This window comes from Populus nigra, chromosome 6, assembly GCF_951802175.1.
Source record: "Populus nigra chromosome 6, ddPopNigr1.1, whole genome shotgun sequence".
In the NCBI taxonomy this organism is placed as follows: Eukaryota; Viridiplantae; Streptophyta; class Magnoliopsida; order Malpighiales; family Salicaceae; genus Populus; species Populus nigra.
In genome coordinates this window covers 8,183,264-8,205,224 of record NC_084857.1, presented here as the reverse complement: position 1 = coordinate 8,205,224, position 21,961 = coordinate 8,183,264, and the positions used below count along the sequence as shown (strand labels likewise).

The window sequence follows — 21,961 nt, the reverse complement described above, 5'->3', positions numbered from 1 at the left end:
GGATCCAAAGGGAGGAACAAGAGATGTTTTGTGAGTGCTCGTTTGGTAACAATCAGGTTATTAAATGGAACGGGTCACGATATATTGAAAACAAAACAGTACTGCTAGTTCAATATAGTTCGAGAAAATCAAATGTGATAAAGCTTTGGGGAATAGTGTGTTCAGCACAACATCCTGTTTACGACATGGATGACAACCACAGATTGCAGTTAATGTAACAGCTGCAGATCAGTCTCTTTTTATTCAAAATTAGCGAATCCTGCCAATTGCATCTGAACATGGACGAGACCGATACGTTAAATATGGGCACTGCTTTGTTATATACATCTATTGCTTTAATGACACTTTTAACAGGAAACCATGTAATTTCATCAAGACAGCCCTCAGCATCCACCGCTGGCAGGTTCGATTGAACTCAGAAGTCCATTGCCCCTCAGCTGCATGCAGTGCTCTTCAGCATCAGCCTGAGTGCAAATAATCACCACTGACAAGCCATTGTAGTGTGCTTCTTGCATAATGTTAACAGCATTGTCAAGGGTCATCCCGGGGATAACTTTCATCAGAACTTGAACAACATATTCACGTTTATTGTAATTGTCATTGTGCAGTATCACACGATAAGGTGGTGCCATTTTCTTTGATTTCCTGAAGATTATTTGAAGATAAACAATATTTACTCAAGTGAATGATTGGAGATCGATAGACAGTGCAAATAAGAAATAATAAATCAACACCACTGTGTTCAAGTAAAGGGTAACCCGAATTTGTAATTAAATTTAAAATGATAAAAAAATAATATATATATTTTCCAACTTTCATCAACCTGAATTGTTCCCACAGGAATGCACCTGACTCGGGGTCATCAGATATCAAACTTATCTCTCCTCGTATGCTCGAAAAGGAAGCATTGAGTTTTAATCTAAGATCTCATAAAAAAAAAAAAAAAGAGGGGGGGAAGAAAAGTGGTGCTGGTACGTACCTCAAATCAAACTCAGATTCGCGACCAGGAGTGGTTCTCTCGATAACGGGCTTCTCCAATATCCCTCCTCCTCCTCCTTTGCCTGAGACTGTTGCTGATATGGACATGAGAATCCCACGGCTGGCACATGGTCCTCTACAAACAGAGTTCTTGTCACCTACTCAAAAAAAAAAACGGAAAAATAATAAATACTGGCAACCAAGTTTATGTCCTAAAGACACCCCACCCGAGACCCAACTACCACTCTACTCAATACCACCAGTTAAAACACGAACATCTCGCCGGAAACCAGGATTGATAAAAGAGATGAAATGAGATTTACCGAAATTTGAATTCAAAATCCCCACCAAAACTCAGAAAACTGATATCCTCTGTCCCTTCTTAATTAATTATTAATTATTCAACACGAAAGAAAACAAAAGCAGCTGGAGAGTAACAAACTGCAACGACCAGCTAGCTAGCATGGTGTTTGTTCTTGTACAAGTAGATAAACAAATAGCAGCAAGAAATACAGCTCGTAAACCGTAGCCAAAAGTAATAACTGATGGTCGTTATAAAATTGAATTTAGAGAAATAAATTCGAGTAAAATAAAAGTAGTTAAGGGAAGAAAGAGTAATAAGTACCGGGTTTAAGGTTAAAGACGTGATTGGGTGAGAGAGCTATTCTCCCACAAATCGCAGTCACCATTGTCGCCCCCTTCTCCCTCTCCCTTCCCGAAACGAGAAATGGACCCTGTTTTTTTTCCTTTCCTTTTCTTCGAAAAAAAAAATAGGGGCAAAACAAACTGGTGGTGGAGTTGGGTTGTGACTTGTGCAGACAAAACATCTCAGAAAAAGAAAAAAGAAAAAGAAAAACTCGTGTACGGAATGTATAAGCATGAAAACACGTCGTTTTGGCACTCTTATGAGCAAAAGTTTTGTTACATAGGTTTTACAAATTTTTAGTATTGTCATTCTTTTCCATTTCTTCTAAACTTCTCGGTTAAACATTATTTTGTCTTAATATTTTTTTGCTTCCTTTATGGTTTAATGGTTAGAGACTCAGGGTCTGTCTGATATTATGGTATTTATTTTTTAAAATATTTTTTTATTTAAAAATATATCAAAATTTATCATATCAATATGATCCAAAAACATAAAAAAAATTAATTTAAAACTAAAAAAATTTAAAAATATAATTAGATCACAATATCAAACAATACCTTAAAATACCTTCAAACCAACTAATTTTTGCTGTGAAATTAAATTTTGTCTATTCATTTTTCCATGTATAATAATAAGACAGATACATTTCACAAAATGATAAATGATAATGGCAATAAGTATCATGAATCCAGTTATTAGCTAATTATATTATACCATATGTAAAAAAAAAAAAAAAACAGCGAGATGGGTACATTATGCAATTTGTATATACAAATAAAAAAAAACATTAATGAAGTTTTAAGAATATTTGAGCAATCTTTAATGTTTAGCATATAAAAAAAATCAACTTGGAGAAAAAAATAATTCAAAACAATTTACGAGGATTTGTTATCTTGAAAATAAAAATAAATAAATATATATAATGAAATTTTGAGGATTTTTGTGTTCTTTAATGTTTTGAAGATAAGAAAAAAATAACTTGAAGGAAAAGAAATAAATATCAAAAGAAATGTTATCCCGACAACTCCATTTGATGCAGTCCATAATGATGTTACTGCTAAAATTTGTAAAAATGTCTTTCAAAAACAACTATCATAAAAATGTAAAAGGTAAAATAACCTAATTTTAGTCAAATATTTTACCTTTGATTTAAATAATATTATAAAGATATAAATGATAATAAAAGTTAAATAAATGAAAGCAGCGAAACTATACTCGAATTTTAAACAAGCTACAATACCGGAAAGGTACAATTTGCGAGGCTAACCAGCTAACAAGGAGAACTTGAGTAAACATGCCTCAAGGGTTGAGAAGTAGATTTCTTTTGTATCGAGTACTGTCATAGAGGTCCAGGAGTTCTAACAATTAAATTTGGAAATGTACGTGTCCATCCCATGAGGCATATGTTAATTGCTACTGATCAATTCACTTCAGTAACAACACGAAATAATCAGGAAGCAATAAACAATAGGAAAATGAAGCTCCAAATTAAAATCTTAACAATAATTTACTTTCTAGAATAGCAGAAATGACTAGCAATGAAGAAAATCTCTATCACAAGCGTGAAAACTTGCGTCAATATATGAAGTGGAAGCCAGGCAACTTTTTCAAAGATTAAGTTCATGAAGGTTTCTGCTACTACACATCAGCCTTGACAAAGAACATTATCAATGAATTATCTATGTGAGTGATAGAATCGTTCTCTGTTACAAAGGTGCATTCCGCTCCCTACTGAATTGGAGTTCTTATCAACTCATAAAGCCTCCTCCAGGCATGTTTGCTGGCCCTTGTGAAGAAACTTGTCCTTGAGAAACTAATTGTGGACGACCTGGACCTTGAACATAAGTTTGACCCATTCCTGTTCCAGATATTTGCTGTTGCTGCAATTGCGGAAGCTGATGCTGCTGCTGCTGCTGCTGCTGCGAGAGCTGCTGTTGTTGCAATTGTGGAAGCTGCTGCTGATGTTGCTGTTGCTGCTGCTGCTGCTGCAGCAGTTGTGGATGTTGTTGTTGTTGCTGCTGCTGCTGCAGCAGCTGCTGCTGCTGCCGTTGCATCTGCATCTGCATCTGCTGCTGCTGCTGCTGACTGGATATTTGTGGCTTAAACACAACCATATCCTGGTTCCACATAGTTTACATTAAGTTATAATGCAAGGGATACAGGTAAACGGTTGATTCATCGCCTCATTTTGATGGCTTAATCATGTCTTAACAACAATTAAAAAGGAAAAGGCACATTGACGTGCATGCCCCCAAAACAAATATGTAGCTAATTTTTGTGACAGGTAGTTCTAAAAGAATTTCGAGGTACTGAGAAATATAAGTGCAAATACATCTTACCCCAGGAAAAAGCATCCCTATCAAGCGGCAGGCTTTGTCAGAAACAGAGAGAAGCAATGTCTGAGATGGTAACTGGATTACTGCACACTAGGGAAATTAAGAACGACAAAATCAAAGTGAGAACAAAACACATCAAATAGACATGTTTTTTCCATGAGAAATGAAGCACTATCCTGAACTAATTAAATCTTAAATAAAATAGAAATACAAGAATTTGTAACTAACTGTTTTTCATTCATTCATTTTTTTTGTTGTTGGAAGAATTAGGACAGTCATCCTCTTAAGAGTTGTTAACATGAGAGTTTTAGAAGGTTCGATTGAGCTAAAAATGTAATTAGTTATAAGAGTTTACAGAACTTCATTAAAGGAGCAGCTTCATAGAGGTTTCTATTATTTCAATTAAAAAAAGGGTTTAAATTATTTGAACATTAATAAACTGCAAAATTCCATGCCTGTCAGACAACCAAGCTGACAAGATAAAAGGACTTTCAACCATGTGTAAGCAAGGAAATAGGTCCCCACATTCCTACAACTATATCCATTCTACAGTAGAATAACAACAACTTTCGATGACATCCACGCATTCATGATTCACCCTCAAAAGTAGTGAGTGCAAAATTTCACTCAAGAGATCAGGTTGAAAACAATTAAAATATGTGAACATCCTAAGCTTGACTTGATAGCATCTGTGCAACTACTATCATACCCCTGATATGGCTTAACAAAATCAGAGTGCCTAAGCAGGCATTTTTTAAAGAACAATATGAAAGGGGAGAAATAGGAGAGGGTGGAAGAATGCAATGAAGGGTTGTTAAAAACAATACGTGAAGCATGGCATTGATTTGCTACTTGTTTCTCATGAACTAATTTGGCAACTCTGTTTAAAAAGGGCAACTTCTAATCCTGCGATTCCACTCTTCTAAGTTTCTGCTTAGAGAAAAAATAATATACAGAAAGTGTCTTCATTATCTTTTTGTCTTTGGTTCCAATTCACTTTAATACAAGCAAATTTCAACCAGGAAAGTAGTAGCATGCAATGAATGGTGAGCATCAAGATCCAAACAAAAAAGTTATATCACTGAAGTTAACATTGAATGCAGAAGGGAGAACTGATGGATGACATAAGAATTGACAGAAACTTTTCAAGAAAATATGAAATTGGAAAGCATTGGGCTACCTACTAATCCAGAAAAAGAAATTAATGAAACCAGACAACTTACAAGCTTCTTCTCTTGGAGTTGTCCAAGAAATCCATGCTGATTCATGGCCCGAAAAACTAGAAAATCAGCCTTTCCGACATATTGCCTTTGTCAAAATAAACCAAATTAAAAAAAATAAAACATAAATACAACAAATAAATGCCAAAGAGACATGCTGAAAATCTCAAGTAAGATGCAATTACTTGTTATTCATGTGGTCCTGAGATATAAGCCGAACTATTTGCATTGTCGGTGGCCAGTTTGCTGCAAGCCTGAGAAGCACACAGAAAAACTAAATCAGTTCATCTTGACAAATATGTGTGCTAACAAGGGAATCTAAAAATATTAAACAATGAGAGATAAAATCAAATGATCACACAAACACTCAAAAACTTCATAGTTTGAAAGGTCTAGATCAAAAGTTTAGAAGTTGGAGTCATCTATCTTAAACAATCGAATGAAATCTCACAAATATTCTGTCTATTCATGAATAAATAAAACATTCAATTTTAATACAACTTATCCAACTATAAGTTTTACTTAGAATACAGTTTTGATTTTAATACTAAAGTCTGATCCTTAGCACTTGAGCAATATGTACCCTGATCAATGAGGCTGAGATTTAGGTAACTCTCAAAACTAAACATGTCCCATTGCCAATAGTGTTTTTAACATGGTTGGATGATTAGATAGACAAAATACCCTCAAAACTAAACCTGTCAGTAACAAGATGCTGGGACATATAGCTAAAGGGCAGTGGTATGAAGGACCATCTACCTTCAGAGTAAAACTCGCAGTCCCAGACAACTCATTTGATGACCATGTGATGATTTTCTCAAATGTAAACCTGAATAGAATTAGTCCCATCGTGTTTTTGTAATTCTTTTTAGTTAGTTGATACGATTTTATTTTATCTAAAAACTGTGTACAGTTAATTTGTGACTTGTATTAATATACAGCCAACAAATATAAAATCAATGCATCTTTTGGAACAACCAAAGATAATTTAAAAGTTGTTCCCAAAAATGTAAATCAAAGATGTAAAAGACTTTAGGAAGTGGACAGTGTAGATTGTTTTTCTACTTCGACTATATTACTATGCCTAAACTTACGTCTCAGAGGCCGAAGCACTCCTATAACCCTGCATCAAAGGAAAAAAGTATAAGGTCCATGTGTAAAACTATGTCAAATGTACCAAGATTAGTTACTATTAAAAGGAGACTGAAACAGCATTATGTATTAAGTGGAGATTTCTAAGCCATTTCAAACATACTTCTAATCTGGTGATAAAGACAGGCTGCCCTTGCCGTTGCCCAGACAAGTTTCCCTGTATGAAGTTCAAATGTTCAAAAGAAATTACTAAATTAATGAGTTCATAAAGACACCTGCTTGACAGTTCAAAAAATCTACACTGATATTGAAGAAAACTTTTCAAGTGAGTTAAATACAATAATTTTGAAAACAATAATAATGAAGAAGAAGAAAGAAATTAAGCAAAATCTAATCAACTATTTTATCATCCAAAGGACAGTTAAGTGATTTCATACTTGCTATTCCATACATGATCAAACATTCCCATTACATTTTGGATTGTTTTAGCTGTCTCATTACCCACTCGAGGGTGTCAGCAAACTATTACCAAATCTAACAAGATGAGACTCAGGTAGTCGTGATTAATTAGAAACTATCAACAAATTTTAGTTTGAGGTGTTCAGCAAGAAAGGGGAAATCAAAGGGTTTATATGCCTTAACTGATAGCAGAGGTTATATCCTCAATGATGGCATTGGAATCATTTTTCTACTGGCTTTGGAGTATTAAGGTTATGGTGCTTTGACTTTCAGAATCAATATTAGTCAGCAAAAAGGGAAATGAAGAACTTTAAGAGTTATCCTCATCCAAAAAGGATGATACAAGTCTGATTTTTGTTTCACATAGAATAACAGCAGTTAGAAGGGCTCTAATGATTTTTCACCCATTCCCCGTACCATAAAAGAAGAAGAAGAAGCAAAGGGTAACGTATAAATTTTCATCAGATTAGTGACTTCTGAACATAGGTTACACCCCAACCCCACCCATGACCACCTGATTCAAGGATCATGACAGATTTGTCCATCATTTGGTGAAAATTTGTGTAATGGGCAAACTTTCCAGAAGGCACTATTGTACATACTATGAACCAGTTCATGCCAAAAGTCCATATGTTTAGAATAAACAACTTTTTGACAAAAGGCAATAAAAATTATGTTCTTTACTTGAAAATAAGAGTGAAATACTTTCATCACTGGCTTGCAAATCCACTATAATCTTGAATAACAATTTATGTACACTTAGTTATCCCAAAGAAGCAAGCAAACTTACCTCCCAGACTTTGACATATTTCGATTGTGCTGGTTGCAAGCCCCCTGCTGTTTGTTGTGACATTGACAAATTATCGGCTGAGTTATTGTTTGCACCAAGAGGCTGCATCCCGGATTGTACTTGTTGAGACATTCCAGGGGTAGGAATCATCGTGTTCAAACCAAAAGAGACACCTGATGGACCCAGACTGCTCATTGTGTTTGGGTTTGCACCCATCCCACTTTGTACCATTTGTGCTCCTGAAATATTTCCTTGGCTCATGCCTGGTGCTGATTGACCAATGCTAACACCTGCTTGAAGATTACCCATTGGTTGTGAAATCCTCCCAAGGTTTGAATTTCCAGACATATTAGAAGTAGCAGAAGTGAATGATCCAAGACCAGAGTTTGGCCCAATTTGCGTTGTCCCAGTAAGAGTCCCTGGCCCTGTTATCGAAGAGACACCTGGTTGCCCAGATGAAAATACAGTTGGAGCAGCAGGCACAGAAGATGCCATTCCACTCGAAATCATATTTGACATATGCATGGCCACAGAAGTTTGATTTATTGATGGGAGACCTAAAGAAGTTCCTCCACTTAAGCCTGCAGAGTTCATCACTTGCCGTGCTTGAGAGATATTGTTCAGAATGCTCACATTTGCTGCAGCAGGAGGCCCAGGACGTGCAGACTGAGTCATCACACTGACATTTGGTTTCAAGTCCTGCACATCATCACCACTTGTTGCCATATCTTGAGTAGTAGTAGATGGCGAAGAAGTCTGCAAGATTGGAACTCCTTGAGATGCAGGGCGTGGAACAGAAGGATTATGGGGAAAAGTAGGTCCATTTGCCATGGAAGTTATATTACTTGGCTCCTGCAAATATAAAATCACAAAAGCTCTTAACCATGCCCATAATGCACAGAATCAATGCTATCATAGAAACAACTTTATTTCCCTTTAATAAGAGAGCAAAAACAAGATTAAAGGATTCACTAGACTTACAACTTTCACAGTTGCAGTGGGAACATTTCCAACTGAAATTGTTGGTCGTTTTGTGATAGATCCATTCACTGAAGTTTTGAAAGAAAGTAAGTCTTCCACCAGGAAAAATATCAAACAACGAATTTAATATTGGAAGTAGCCAAATAAGCCTAAATCAAGTGGTCAATACCTGAATACCTAAATGCCTAAGGAAAAAACTGGCCATTTTCTTATGGTTTATTTCTGATGTTTCAAGTGCAATAAGAATCAATAAATTAGCACTAAGAAGATATCATCTTCCACAACAAATATCTCAGGACTTCATGGGAAAAAGCAGGTACAGGCTTGAATCTTGCCGAAATCCTAAGACCTATGAGAGGAGATGTACTTGAAGCCTCTCATCACAACAATGTATCTTTAACATTAAGGAGATGAAAATTTTGAGGGATAACAAACTAAGAGCTTCTACATGAGAACCAATGTTACAGGGGGTTAAACATGCACTGGGTAGAAAATGTTGATTGATCTGATTGTTATATCTTTCTTTCTCTCTTGTACAAAAATCATGTTAGGTGAGGTGCTTCAGAAGAGAAAAACACCAAGCAAAATAACTTAACAAGTCATGCCAATATTCAATCACACTCAATAATAAAAAAGCAGACCAGACAGCATGAACAACCTGACAGAATAGAAGTTGGAGCTGGCCCAGTTACAGAAGTAACTGAAGCAATATCCACTTTTACAGGAGTTTGATTAGAAGTCAAACTTGTAACTCCAGGAAGACTCAATGCAGCACGAGCCTCCATAAAGTTCTCCGAGATTAACACAAGAAAATGAGGATTTTTTACACTGTCAACAGGTGGATCTGCTGCTCGGCTGTTGCGCTTCCCCTACATTGTAAAGTGTGTGTTAAATAGCGTGCCCCAGATAAACATTAGTGAATTCCACCAATTTCAGAAGAGCAAAGCATGCTGTGCAAGGGTATTCCAAACCCCATCCCCCAAATTATTTTCATTATCTTCGCTCCATGCAAGAAGCAACAGTGCCATAAATGTGCTTTTGCTAGCATCAATACAAAAGAAAAGAGACCACAAAAAAGCCTCATCCTTACAGCATTGTAGATTGACCTAAGTTTTGGAAGCTGTTTTGGACAAATGATTGAAAGAGAAACCGAGCACTGCAATGAAACTAGGGATCAGTTTTCACATACCAGTAAATTTCAAAAATAGAGAGCACCAGTAGATTGGGTAAGAAAACAATATCAATGTACCTGAGGAAACGATTTAGCAACTGTCTCTGCATCAGATAGACGACTTTCATTCTGTGCATCAATATTTTCAGTCTGCTCCAAATTTTGTATTTGTGGACGATATACTGGTGTGGGCAATGGGTGTGGGTTACTTGCAGCAATAAGAATACAGTTCCTTTGCTCGTCTATATTTGATTGAGTTTGGCTTCCATTTGGATCAATAGGGAACATCTGAATAATACAATTAGGCATAAGCCTAGGGAATATACTTTGCAATTGAAGTGAAAAAAAAATTCCTCGATGAGAGTAACAAAATAAACAGGTTTCATGAATAAACCTGTCACTGACTCCTTTGTGCAAACCAACATTAAGATTAACAGCAATAAGAGAAAATGCTCTTGCAAGTTGCAATAACTATCCAATTATGTATCAAAGTATGTCATCAAATGCACATGCAGGAAACAAACAAGGGTCACAAAAGATGGTCAAACATCTCCTACTTAGCTTAGCAATCTGGTGAATGGTCATTTAGGCAATATAATATTCTTCATTAAACAACAGAACATGCATATAATAGCATGTACCAAAGTTAAAGAGCCATTGATAAAAAAAGGTTACCAATCGCCTTGCATGTTGCAAGGGGCTCAAGTCCTGCATTTACGCCCTGACAAGACCAGGACTTGGGTCAGGTCTGCCTCATTTCATTGCACTAGCCATTGGCTCAACACAGTGAAAGTTTGGGTAAAGCCACAAATATATGTTTATTACCAATCCTCTAAAGCAATTGGGACAAAGTAGGACTGTTGCACTACTTTAAACATTTGAATAAAAAAAATGTGCATATGAGAGGGTCCAGAGCAGAGCCTAACAATTGAAGAAGTATAAATTAAATTCAATGCCATTGAAGATGGTTGTCAATACACTAATCACCCTTTTGTTTCCTCTTTTCACAATTTTTCATGCTATCTGGTTGCAAGGCAAACTTTTGGTTTTAAAATTTCATGGCTGCTGTCATCTATCTATTTGGGTGTGCTGTTGGGGGCTGACAAGTAGCTTCAAAAACAAGAAGATGCTCAGTACAAGTATAGCACTACAGGTGCAGCCAATGTAATTTGCGAAAGGAAAAAAAAACGTTGAGATTTCTTCAAGCAAAAGAGCACCGTATTAAAGGGATGATAGTTCAACATGAAGATGCAACAAACAAAAGAAGAAATCCAAAACGAAAATTGGTTGAAATCATGATAGTAACCATGGAAGTAAATCTGTTCTTTCTTTCTTTTTTGATAAAAAATGGCAGGAAAACAATGAATAGTGCTGGAAGTAAATAAGACATCTTCCTTTGAAAATCAACACAATAGCATTCCACTCCCATCAACAGTTACAAAAAGACTATTCTAAGAGCTCCTGCAGCTGTTCCCCGCAATATAAAAAAGATGTGATTTGACAAATACTGAAAAGAATGAAAATCAATAATGAAATTCTATTAGAAGGGCAGAAAAAGGATAATAACAAGAGGGCATCCCCCTAAACAGAAAATGAAAAACAAGACAAGCATTCCAATTCCAATCCATTAAATGTCATCTAAAGAAACTCCTCTAGGAACCACTTTAACCATGCTCCATAATAAATAACAGTATTGAATTAACAATAATATTTTCCTTTTTGATAAGAAACCTGACAAAAATTTTGATATAGCAAACCCACTTTTTTTTCCAACACTTTGTATTGATGAAAGCCAAACCCAATCCATATTTATGTCTGTTAGATTGAGTAGCCATGCATGAAACCTTACATCAGTGTCAATCTCCCCACACCATGGCTTACATTATTAAATAAAATAGTAAAAAACTCAAATTTCTAATGAAAAGGGACCTCACGCTTCTTCTGCGCTTTCCCTCTTACAGGGAAGGAAAAGGAAGCAGAACTATTACAATAATAAGCTTCTGTTCAGGGTATATCATGAAACACAATAACCATTAACTGGAAACAGAAAGTGTTAAACTTTAAAAACCAAAAAAAAAGAGTAGAATAGGAGCACGGCATACCATTAGAGCTTCAGAAAGCCCTTCTGCAATTGCAGCATCATTGAAACCACCACCAGCAAAGGGAATTGCCGATAGCCACTGTAAGAAGATATCAACATCTCTTGTCCAGCCACTCCGTTGTACTAGGCAAGCTTCACAAAGAAGTGGATACTCTGTTAGTTATCCCGTTATAGTAGAGAATAGGAGAAGAAGGAAATCATGTTTCAAATTCATGTAGCCATATCACAGAGAAGAAATAACCACTGCTGCTATGCATATTGTGAGATTGGTGTAACTCAAGCTTTGAATATTTTGCAATAAACAACGGTAATACAAGAATCTCTTTACTAGATAACTATATTTCCCAAATTAAACACATCTCAGACAGTTTTTATGACTTTTTGGATATAGAAAAAACTAAAGAGACTTAAAATAGTTCATATAAATTAAGTGCAGAGTAGAAGCTGGAAGTTTGATATACAAACATCAAGTACATGCATATGAATCTCTTTAGAAATCGGGCCTTCAAGTTTCAACTGCAACTCCAGAATTGCAGAACGGAATTAGTTCAAAGATTTCTAATTACTTGAAATTCAAATCAACAAAATCTCGTATAAGCTTCTTCTGCCAAAAAAATCCTCTCAGCAAATGCAAGAAGAAGAAGCCAGCAATAACATGAAATCAGCCTTGTTCCTCGAAAAAGTAGTCCAGCGTTAACATGGAATAACCCATTGGCCAAGAAAAAGACCGCATAATATGAATCAATCAAGAAAAACACAAACCAGAATATGATCCATGAGAATTAAACGTGACAATTGAGAGCTCAACAATGGAAGTAGGGACCTTCTGTATTTGAACAGAAGAAAGACACGGAACAATTGTCAGTAAAATCTGAAATTTACAGAAAAAAAAAGAAGAAAAAATAACAAAACAAGCATCAAAAGGAAACATAAGTTCAAACGAAGCATCTCGTCGGATTGATTGCCATTGCTCAGGCCTACAAAGTGATAACATTCTAAGATTCATTCAAACCAATGTAAATTGAGCAAGGTAACTAGCCCTAAAACCGGAAGACACCTTTCCTATCTTTCGGAATCGAATCAGCAAGAATGTTCTTTCAATAATCAAATCACAAACCAGTGTTTACAATTAATTTAATTCTAAAGTTACAACATTTATCACTGTCCAAGTCTATGAAGTTAAAATTTGACAAGATAAGATTTTTACTTACCTGCCCTAACAATTCGCTACCACAGTAACACCTGCACAGAGTGATTGGGCCGTTGAATAAAAAATTCAAAGCAAAACCCTAACTCACAGTTTCAAACTTTTTTTTCAAAGAAAGTGCCGCACGTACCTGATGATCTTTTCAAGGTAATCAGAAACGATGATCGACCAGAAAGGGCCCATGGCAGCAGTGCCTTCAACGGCCACGATCAACTGTTTCTCCGCCATTCCAACGGTTGCGTAGGAGAGTGAGCGAATCAGAGTTGAGGTCGTTTGCGTTGCTGAACAAACTGAAGACTAAAGACTGGAGAGGCTGAGTTATCAGTGAATCGAAACAGAAAAATTACAATTAATGAGTGGATTATTTATTAATATCTTGATTTATTTATTTATTTTTATTTTTTTAATTTAGTGACTCCACTTCTATTTTTGTTTTAGATATATTTTAAAAGTATTTTAAACTTAAAAAAATACTAAATTAATAATTTTTTTGTTTTTTTAAGGTTTTAAGTGTTGGTATTAAAAATAAAAAATTTTAAAAAAATTATTATATTTTTAAGTGATAAGCTGTTTTAAAAATTATTATGCATTATAATCTCAAATGTCTTTTTATATAGTATTTAAAATTATACTTGTGGTTATTTTTAAAAAATAATTAATTAAAATTATATTTTTTTTAAATCATATTTTTTATATTATCACATCAAAATAATCTAAAATTATTATAAAATTATTTCAAAAAAAATTAAAAACATTTTTTGAACTATAAAATAAACACATTTTAAACAAAAAGTGGTCATGGCTACTTGGACAAGACAAGAGTCAAGACTGGAGATGGCTTCGTGTCTTTGTTTTGTAGATTTTCATCTATTTTTTTCTACATTAAAGTTCGGTTTGAAATTACATTCTAAATAGTATTTTATAAAAAATTATTTTTTATATTCTTGGACTGTTTCAGCATACTGGTATTATAAATAATTTTTTAAAATAAAAAAAATATTATTTTAATATATTTTTAAATAAAAAATATTTTAAAAAATAACAATTATTACACTCTCCAACATTCTTGAATTAGAAGTAATATCAAGCCTTAAAATATTTTGTCTTGATTCTTGTTTTACATTTTATTCAAATCTAAAATTGAAATTCAATTCACAAACAAATTTAAATTATATTATATTATTTTGAATACTCGTATAAGTTGAATTAGCATCTTAACTATTTTGTCTTTAATTCATAATTTTTTTTTTGTTATAAAAAAATTTATTGTTGTTATAAGGATCCTTATATTTATTTTAAATGACATGAAACATAAACATTTTAAAAAATATAAATAGATCCGTCTCATATTATTTTTTATTAAAAAATCTAAATTTAGATATATATTTGTTAAAAAAATATCCAATCAAATTAATCTTTTCGTTGGAATGTTGAAAAACAGTTTTAGAAATATCTCAAAAACAATTCTAACATTTTACTCAAATCAAACTTAAATAAAATAAATATCAAATCAACATAACTCATATTACTAAATAGACAAGTTTGTTACTAACATAATTTTGATAGTCTTAATAATTCATAAAGACACCACAATTTTTAGTTTTAATAATTTTTAAAATATCACTATACAAAATAAGTTTTTAACAATTACAAAAATAAGTTCATGGAAATTTTCTAAATATTAATTCTAACTTTCATGCCTAACTTGAATTTTTTAATAACATATTATGAGTTTATTTTTTCACTAACCATTTAAAGCATAGCTATTCTGAATATTTAAAAAAACATTTTAATAATATTACGCTAATCTACAAGCAATTTAACCGCTTAGAAAAAATCCCCTGATCCCAATTTTTTTTTGCTTTCAAACTTGATAGTTTGTATTAATAATATGCAATGTTATTCATTGCACAGGTCATCTATTTTAATTTAGGCATTGCATGATACAAGGGCATTACATGCCCATTCGATACCCGGTTTGTGATCATTAAAAATGCTCTAACATGCAAGACTTGTAGCTAGAGTTTTTAAAACCAGCACGGTGATCGACCTGTTTTAGAACCTGTTTATGAGTATGATGGAGTTTGTTTTTTTAAATATTTTTTTATTTTAAAATATATTAAAATAATATTTTTTTATTTTTTTAGATCAGCACAACAAAACGATTTAAAATATTAAAAAATATTAATTTTTAGCAAAAACAAAAATTAATTTTTTTGGAAAACACGGCCAACCCGCATTTCCAAACGCTCTTTTAAAATCCGAGTCAACCCTAATTTTTTTATAAATTAAAATAACATTGTTTTGGTTTAAAAAAATAGTTAACAGACTGCAACTGGATTTTTGATCAAGTCTTGCTAGATTACCGGGTTAACATGTCAAATTAACTGGATTTTTTACTTTTTTATTTTTTTAAAATTCAACTCGATTCTACTCTCGGATTAACTGGATCCTGAGTTGACCTATTAGACCGAACCCAACTTTAAAACTATGTTTGTACCACCTCCATCAGCAAAGCAAGCATGCCACACAAATTAATGAACAAACAAAGGATACAGTCACAGTGTCAAGAGATTGTCATATCTTTGTTGGATTATAACACTGATCATCCAAAACAAACATATTTGCCTTTTCCTTTTCAGTAGAAAGCAACCTCTGATGCAATCAGCGTTAAAAGGAACAATAAAGTCCTCTTTTCTACAGCAATGTAACTTGAGAAGAATTCTTAGAAACATTAGGCCTCGCACTTGTCAGCACTGGGAAATTACACACTCTGTATATGTTATGATTGAAAAATATTATATTTATAGCTAATTGGAATAGTATTTTTTTTCTATAAAATATAAAATAGGCATGAGAGATGAGAGAAAGAAAAAAAAATTAAAAACATACTAAAGCTCTAATTACAATACTATTATTACCATAAAAAAATCTCAAAACAAATTCAACAATGCCAAAAAAAAATGGCTAACAATAACCTATGTGGGTTATGCTTTCTACAAAAACAAGCGAGCCACCTGCCCACCATTTTTAGACAACAAGTATGGTGCATTTGCGTTGGTAATTTTTTGATTTATTTTATTAAATTTTTTTTGATAATATTGATGATGTAGTAATTAGCTTTAAGAGTTTTTTTTGTTTTTTGTCTCTCTCTCTTTTCTCTTCTAACCATTAAATTTTATTTTATATATATAATAAAAATTAATAGTAATGACAAGTTATAAATATCAAATATCCCTTTCACGACACATGTAAAATATACTATCTTGTTATTTTTTTGTGACATTTCACCACGGTTTTAAAAAGAAGGTGTTAATAAGCCAAGATTGCCGAAAATAGAAGAAAATAGCCAAGTTGAGATTATTAAGTTGTGTTTGGTATTATCGTGCTTTCGGTACCACGCTGTGAAGTAAAGGCCGTGTTGGCGTATTCGATAACTAGTTATTATATCGTGCTTATAATTATTTAAAGCAGATAAACAGTGCTTGGTTGATTTTTTTGATATGATAAATAATTAACAAGTACTGTAATATATTACTGATGTTCTAAAAAATATATTTTATTTACATTAAGTGACACATGACATCTTAGAATTACAAATCATGCATACATCTTTTTTACAAGAGTGATTCTTAAAGTACAAGGAGCTTTGATAAAAATAAAAATAAAAATAAAAATAAAAATAAATAGAATGATATTACATATACATGTAGACACATCATTCTCATAAGATCAATAGTATATAAGAAAATTTCAAAATAGAATTATGTAAAACACTATCATCTTTAATGTGTGTGATTAAAAAAATTAACAGAGAAAGCTATTATTTTGACTAGAATAACATGTTTAAGAGTGTGGTTATGGTTGTTTTTTAAAATATATTTTACTTAAAAATATATTAAAATAATATATTTTTTATTTTTTAAAATTATTTTTGACATCAACGCATTAAAATAATCTAAAAATATCAAAAAATATTAATTTAAAATAAAAAAATAAAAAACTAATTTTTTTAAAAAAACACACTTATAAATCACAAAAATAAACATGACCTAAAACACTTAACGGGATAAGCCATTGTGTTTTTGGTTAAAAGCCCGGTGCAGTGTAATTTGTTTGAAAAACAAGACAGTTTCCTCTTAAAGCAATACGTGTTTCAGTTTTAAATCACACCATGTATAGACTAAACACTGCTTAGATATATAATATTTAGTTAATAGATTGAATGAAAGGTGAATTATTCAATTTGCCCCTATATTTCAATCTTGTCTTCACATCTTCAATTGTATTAATCTAGTTATTGCAGGTATAATTTGTAACTGAATACAGAAATCAAACAATTCCTAGTTTTTTTTAAAAAAAAACCATTTGCTTATAATAAATACGAGTTTTTATTTTATAATAAATTAAATAAAAGCTATAATGGATGATCTCGGCTTTCTAATATTATTACATGAATATTTATAACATCAAAATACAATACTTACACTAAAAAATTAAATTAAAAAAGCTCATCGACCATAATTTTTATTTAATTTCATCAACCATGAATTTTTATTTAATTTTATTTAATTTACTATATAAATATTTTTTCAATGCAAAATATAAATATTTTTCTTACTTATTTACCTACAAACTACAACAATATTGGTTACATTCATTAAACGTTTTCTTAAAATTCTTGTCTTCTCTCCTTCCATTTAAACCCAGTTTAGGAATGCGGTTTAATTTTTTTTGTTAAAAATTAATTATTTTTTTATATTTTGGATTGTTATGATATGTTGATATAAAAAATAATAAAAAAAATATTATTTTGATACATTTCAATACTAAAAATACTTTAAAAAATACACGTAATCACACTCCCAAATATACACTGGCCTGCTTAATTTCCAAGAAAATGGTTTTGGTGTAAAGAAAGCTGTTTAAAGATATTGATATTGTTAAAAAAAAAAGTCTAAGGAATTGGATTATTAGATTAATGTTTCCACGCCATCATCAGGATCTTGTCAGGAAAAAACATAATAAAATAATGCAATGTGAATACTAATAAGATCCTAGCGGTAGAGAATTGGTATAACCCGAGGATTTTATATGTTAATAACAATAATAATAGTGTAGTTATATTTTAAAAATTTATAAAAAAAACAAGGTAGTTGTTATTAGTAAGAGCCGAAGACTTTATAACTACAATTCCGCGGAAGACTTTGGGGGCAGACTCACCAGATTTCTTCCCAGATATTACTTGTAATCTTATAAGAGAAGGAAACAAATATCAATAATAATGATAACGCCTTCCTTGACAACGACTTTTCAGTTATAAGTCCATCATACTCTCTTTTATATATAGAGATGATGCTACAGTAATGCCTGTCATAGCATAGCTGTTAAATCCCAAGCTGGTTTTTTGGGTAACGCACAAGAAAGATAATTTAAGTATTTGTGTCTTGTTTCTAGTCTTTTGTTTTTCCTTATCTCGGTTTTTGTTTTCTTGAGTGCTTTCAAAGATGATGCTTCAATATCGAGACCTGGCCAAGCTTAAAACCAAAAAGGTACTCTCTTTCTCTCTCTTGATTGATCCTTTTTGTTTATTATATCACGTGGGTTTTTACTGGGATTTAGTTTTGGTTTGTTTCTTGATTGGAATAAGTAAATGGGTTTCCTCCTTTTCAATTTTCATCATGTGAATCACTGGTGATGCCAATTATTGGTTCTCGATAACTTCATGTCAGGGTGGTTTTCCTTATTTCGTGGCTTGACTGGGTTAGAAAACTGAAATGCTAGCTTGATGCGTAGGGAGTGAAAAGCAACTAGACTGGAAAGGGACATGAATTAAATAACCGGACATTTTAGATTTTATGAAAATTGAATTTCATTGATTTCAGGAAAAATCAACTTGCTTTGATACTGATGATGCTGCTTCAAGAAATGAAAAGGGTTCCCTGGAAATGATTTTAGCATGGATTAAATTTTTGTAGATGTATTTGCATTTGTTTTATTCTATACTTTGCTTCTATATTTCTAGATTTCGAGCCATCGCGATATCTAATGGCTGCACAAAAATGCGGGTTTAAGTTATAATCTGTTTTTTAAAATGTGTTGGCCATGGAAACAGATTGTTTTTGAAGATGTAATCGCTGCACGTGATTCTGCTACACTAGAGCATCTGAAAGAGTTAAGCTCCAAGCGCAGGGTAATTGAGGAGTCTATTAATCAGACTAGTTACATCACCGAGGCTATTGCTAGAGAAATATCCGGTGGATTGACTTCTCGTTGCGAGCAGGTAATCTATTAATTTCTGAATGAGAGTCTGGCTAAGCAAAATGGACGTTTTTGTCTTCTGTATTGTGTGAAACTAGCCCTTCCTTTTGTGTGTTATCTAATTGCCAAACTTTCTTCAAAGTGATGACTGTTGTGTTCCCTGTGTCTTCGATGAATGAACTCAAGCATAAAAGCAATCTTAATATCTCCTAGTGATATTGTAGTTAAGAGCCATATTGGAGATCCTGAATTTGTCAGTTTGGTTTTGAATCCGTTTGATGTTATATGATCCAGTAAAAATGTAGTTGTAATAGAATTAAATGATTCAATTTGCATGTATTTTACAGTTGTCGTAGTCTCTGTAGCATTTCACATATTATTCTGAGTTGATAACTTGTTGAAAATATCTCAGGAACGTCTCAGACTGGAACACTATTTACCATTACTGGTAAATTTCATTTCTCATGCTGATTTGATTAGCAGCAACAGCCAGATGGTTCAGTGGACTTCACAACTCAAGATACGATGGAGTAGTGCTACTAGCTCGTCATCTTTCTTTGACCTTAGAGGTCCAAAGTTTTTTCAAATCGATAATTTGCGATTTGAGCTTGTTATGATCCATTTCCTCTATGGAGCGACACTACGGGAGAGGGCCTCGGAGTTTCTGTCAACAGGTGGGTATTGCTGACCACTACTTATCACATCTGCATGACTCTGTTGATTGATATTCTATTCACTACCTTTTTTATTGTTGTAGATTTGAAGCAATCAGCCTTCATTTTCAGAGAAGCTGCTGGAGTTTTTCATTACCTGGCTCATGATGTTATTCCATCTTTACAGTCACCAATATCTGCAGAAAGACCTTCAGAAGCTTCCTCGGCTTTGTCTGCTGCTATGAGTTTCATTTGTTTGGCTGAGGCCCAGGTTAGCTCCTTTTTTTTAGAGGTCATTTCACACGAATTACATGAGAATAGACTACAAGAAATCTTGAGCATCAGATCATGGGATTCAAGTGTGGCCCATTGATCCCACCAATCCATTAGTTTGCACTTTACTTGTCATCTATTCGTGGAGTTTTTCTTTATAATTAATTTCATCAGTCGATAAAAGTTTGCATATTGATAACTGATTGTATGACAATGTGATAGGCGGTGTATACAAGGAGGGCGGAGGAAAAAGGTAATACTGGTTTCGGTGTTCTGGCAAAGCTGCACTATGGTGTTGTGGAATTGCTCAGTGAAGCCACAAGTGCTATACACTCAGGGACTGGAGAAGGCAAGACAATTTCATCACGGTTTTTGGTATGTATGTTGTGCATGGTAGTGTCAAGATTGTTTGCATTGTTCGATGAGTATACATATGCATCTTGGTGGAAACCATAAACCTTTTTAGTCCTATATGGTCTGTTTTTCATCAAAAAATAACTAGCTCGCACAGAAATATTGGCAAGTGGCTGGAGGAAGGAGACAAAATAGCCGAAGTTAACTGAAAATCCTCTTAAGGGGTATATTCCTGTTACGTGGATTTGCTAATTGTTAATGGATGCTTTCTATGTTTTGTTTAGGAATTTATATCATCTTGCAAAGCACTACATGAGTTACGAAGTAAAAAACACCTCGCAGAAGGTTTAAGGAACGACGGCCAAGTTGGTGTTTCTGTTGGAGTTCTTTGTGATGCACTGATCAGTTCAAAACAGAAAACGCCAGGGGAGGATTTATGGAAAGCTGTTTTTAAGAATGAAATTGAAATTGTTGCAAATACACTTAGGAAATTCGAACATGAGAACGAGTTTGTTTGGCATGAAAAGATTCCTCATGGGGATGAGCTGCCATCACCCCAAGGTACCAAAATTGTGGAGATTGTGCCCTTTAAGCCTAAAAAATGGGAGAGGGAACTTGCCTTCAAATTGTAGTTAATGTGCAGAGAGTCATTGTATAGTACCTCTAAGACTGGTCTTCTTGTTTTTGTGGATGCGAAGGTAAACAAACTTCTTGACGTCCTCGCCTTTAATGAGTATAAGGCGAGAAGGGGTTTTTTTTTTTTTTTGGTATGGGCTCAATGCCAAAGGTGGTTGAGTTGTTTGAACAAAGGTGTTTGTGTAGTGTTTATTATTGGTTATAAGATTGTCACTGGGCGGTTCTCTCTCTCTTAGATTAGAATTGTGCAAGTGTGCATGAACTTTATTTCCATTTTATCCGTGGGTTCAGAAATCAAAAGCTGTGTTAATGCTTGATTTTGCGTTGTGAGGTGCAAAGCTGTGTTCGCGTCTTTATGGAACAATCAGGGGCCACTGTTGGTTTTATCTTCGGAGTAGTATGTGAGATTCCGAGTAATGCAAAGAAAAAAAAAGAGTCAATAAAGAACAGCAGCTCGCATAGGCTCGTCTGTAAAAACATTCGAGCTCAGGTTAGCCTTTCGCCACTAGTCAGTGCATGTGGTATTTCTTTCATCTTGAAACCAGATCATCTTTGGTTCAATGGAAGGATGGTTGCCATACCCATTTGTCTGGTGGTGAGCCTTCTTGGGCTTGAGTTGCACACAGCCATTCTTTCTCACCACTTTTGCCTTATTTGAAAACCGAGCAGCAATTTTCCTGGATCAAGGAACTTGGTGCTTGCATGCTTGCTTTGTGGTCTGAGCGTTTTAAATGAGTGGCCCCTTGCCTTGACGATTGCTTGGGTGTTGCTCCGTGCAGTAAATCATCGATGGCCTTATCTTC

At 33.6% G+C, this 21,961-nt stretch overlaps 3 protein-coding genes across 7 annotated transcripts; 1 reads left to right on the top strand and 2 right to left on the bottom strand.

Moving 5' to 3' along the window:
- Positions 1-115: 115 nt before the first annotated feature.
- On the bottom strand, positions 116-1,777 carry LOC133697404 (ATP-dependent Clp protease adapter protein CLPS1, chloroplastic-like). Its single transcript, XM_062119917.1, has 3 exons — positions 1,604-1,777; positions 980-1,136; positions 116-645 (listed from the first exon to the last, which is right to left on the bottom strand). The coding sequence occupies exons 1-3, from the start codon at positions 1,665-1,667 to the stop codon at positions 384-386; spliced, it is 483 nt and encodes a 160-aa protein (XP_061975901.1). The 5' UTR covers positions 1,668-1,777; the 3' UTR covers positions 116-383.
- A 1,335-nt stretch (positions 1,778-3,112) lies between these two features.
- On the bottom strand, positions 3,113-13,325 carry LOC133697554 (mediator of RNA polymerase II transcription subunit 25-like). Of its 5 annotated transcripts, XM_062120188.1 has the most exons (15): positions 13,112-13,325; positions 12,986-13,016; positions 12,537-12,600; positions 11,776-11,906; positions 9,752-9,961; positions 9,593-9,658; positions 9,161-9,371; positions 8,503-8,570; positions 7,522-8,373; positions 6,436-6,489; positions 6,275-6,303; positions 5,366-5,434; positions 5,184-5,268; positions 3,964-4,050; positions 3,113-3,741 (listed from the first exon to the last, which is right to left on the bottom strand). In XM_062120188.1, the coding sequence occupies exons 1-15, from the start codon at positions 13,207-13,209 to the stop codon at positions 3,373-3,375; spliced, it is 2,424 nt and encodes an 807-aa protein (XP_061976172.1). In that variant the 5' UTR covers positions 13,210-13,325; the 3' UTR covers positions 3,113-3,372. The 5 variants fall into 5 exon arrangements, with proteins under 5 accessions (XP_061976172.1, XP_061976173.1, XP_061976171.1 ...); XM_062120189.1 differs by lacking the exon at positions 12,537-12,600 and having other exon boundaries at positions 13,112-13,222; XM_062120187.1 differs by lacking the exons at positions 12,986-13,016; positions 13,112-13,325 and having other exon boundaries at positions 12,537-12,973.
- A 4,863-nt stretch (positions 13,326-18,188) lies between these two features.
- Positions 18,189-21,393, top strand: LOC133696304 (uncharacterized). The gene is made up of 6 exons (XM_062118460.1): positions 18,189-18,533; positions 19,097-19,264; positions 19,655-19,916; positions 20,000-20,166; positions 20,391-20,543; positions 20,807-21,393. Exons 1-6 carry the CDS (start codon positions 18,489-18,491, stop codon positions 21,152-21,154), a joined length of 1,143 nt encoding a protein of 380 aa, XP_061974444.1. The 5' UTR covers positions 18,189-18,488; the 3' UTR covers positions 21,155-21,393.
- The last annotated feature ends 568 nt before the right edge of the window (positions 21,394-21,961 follow it).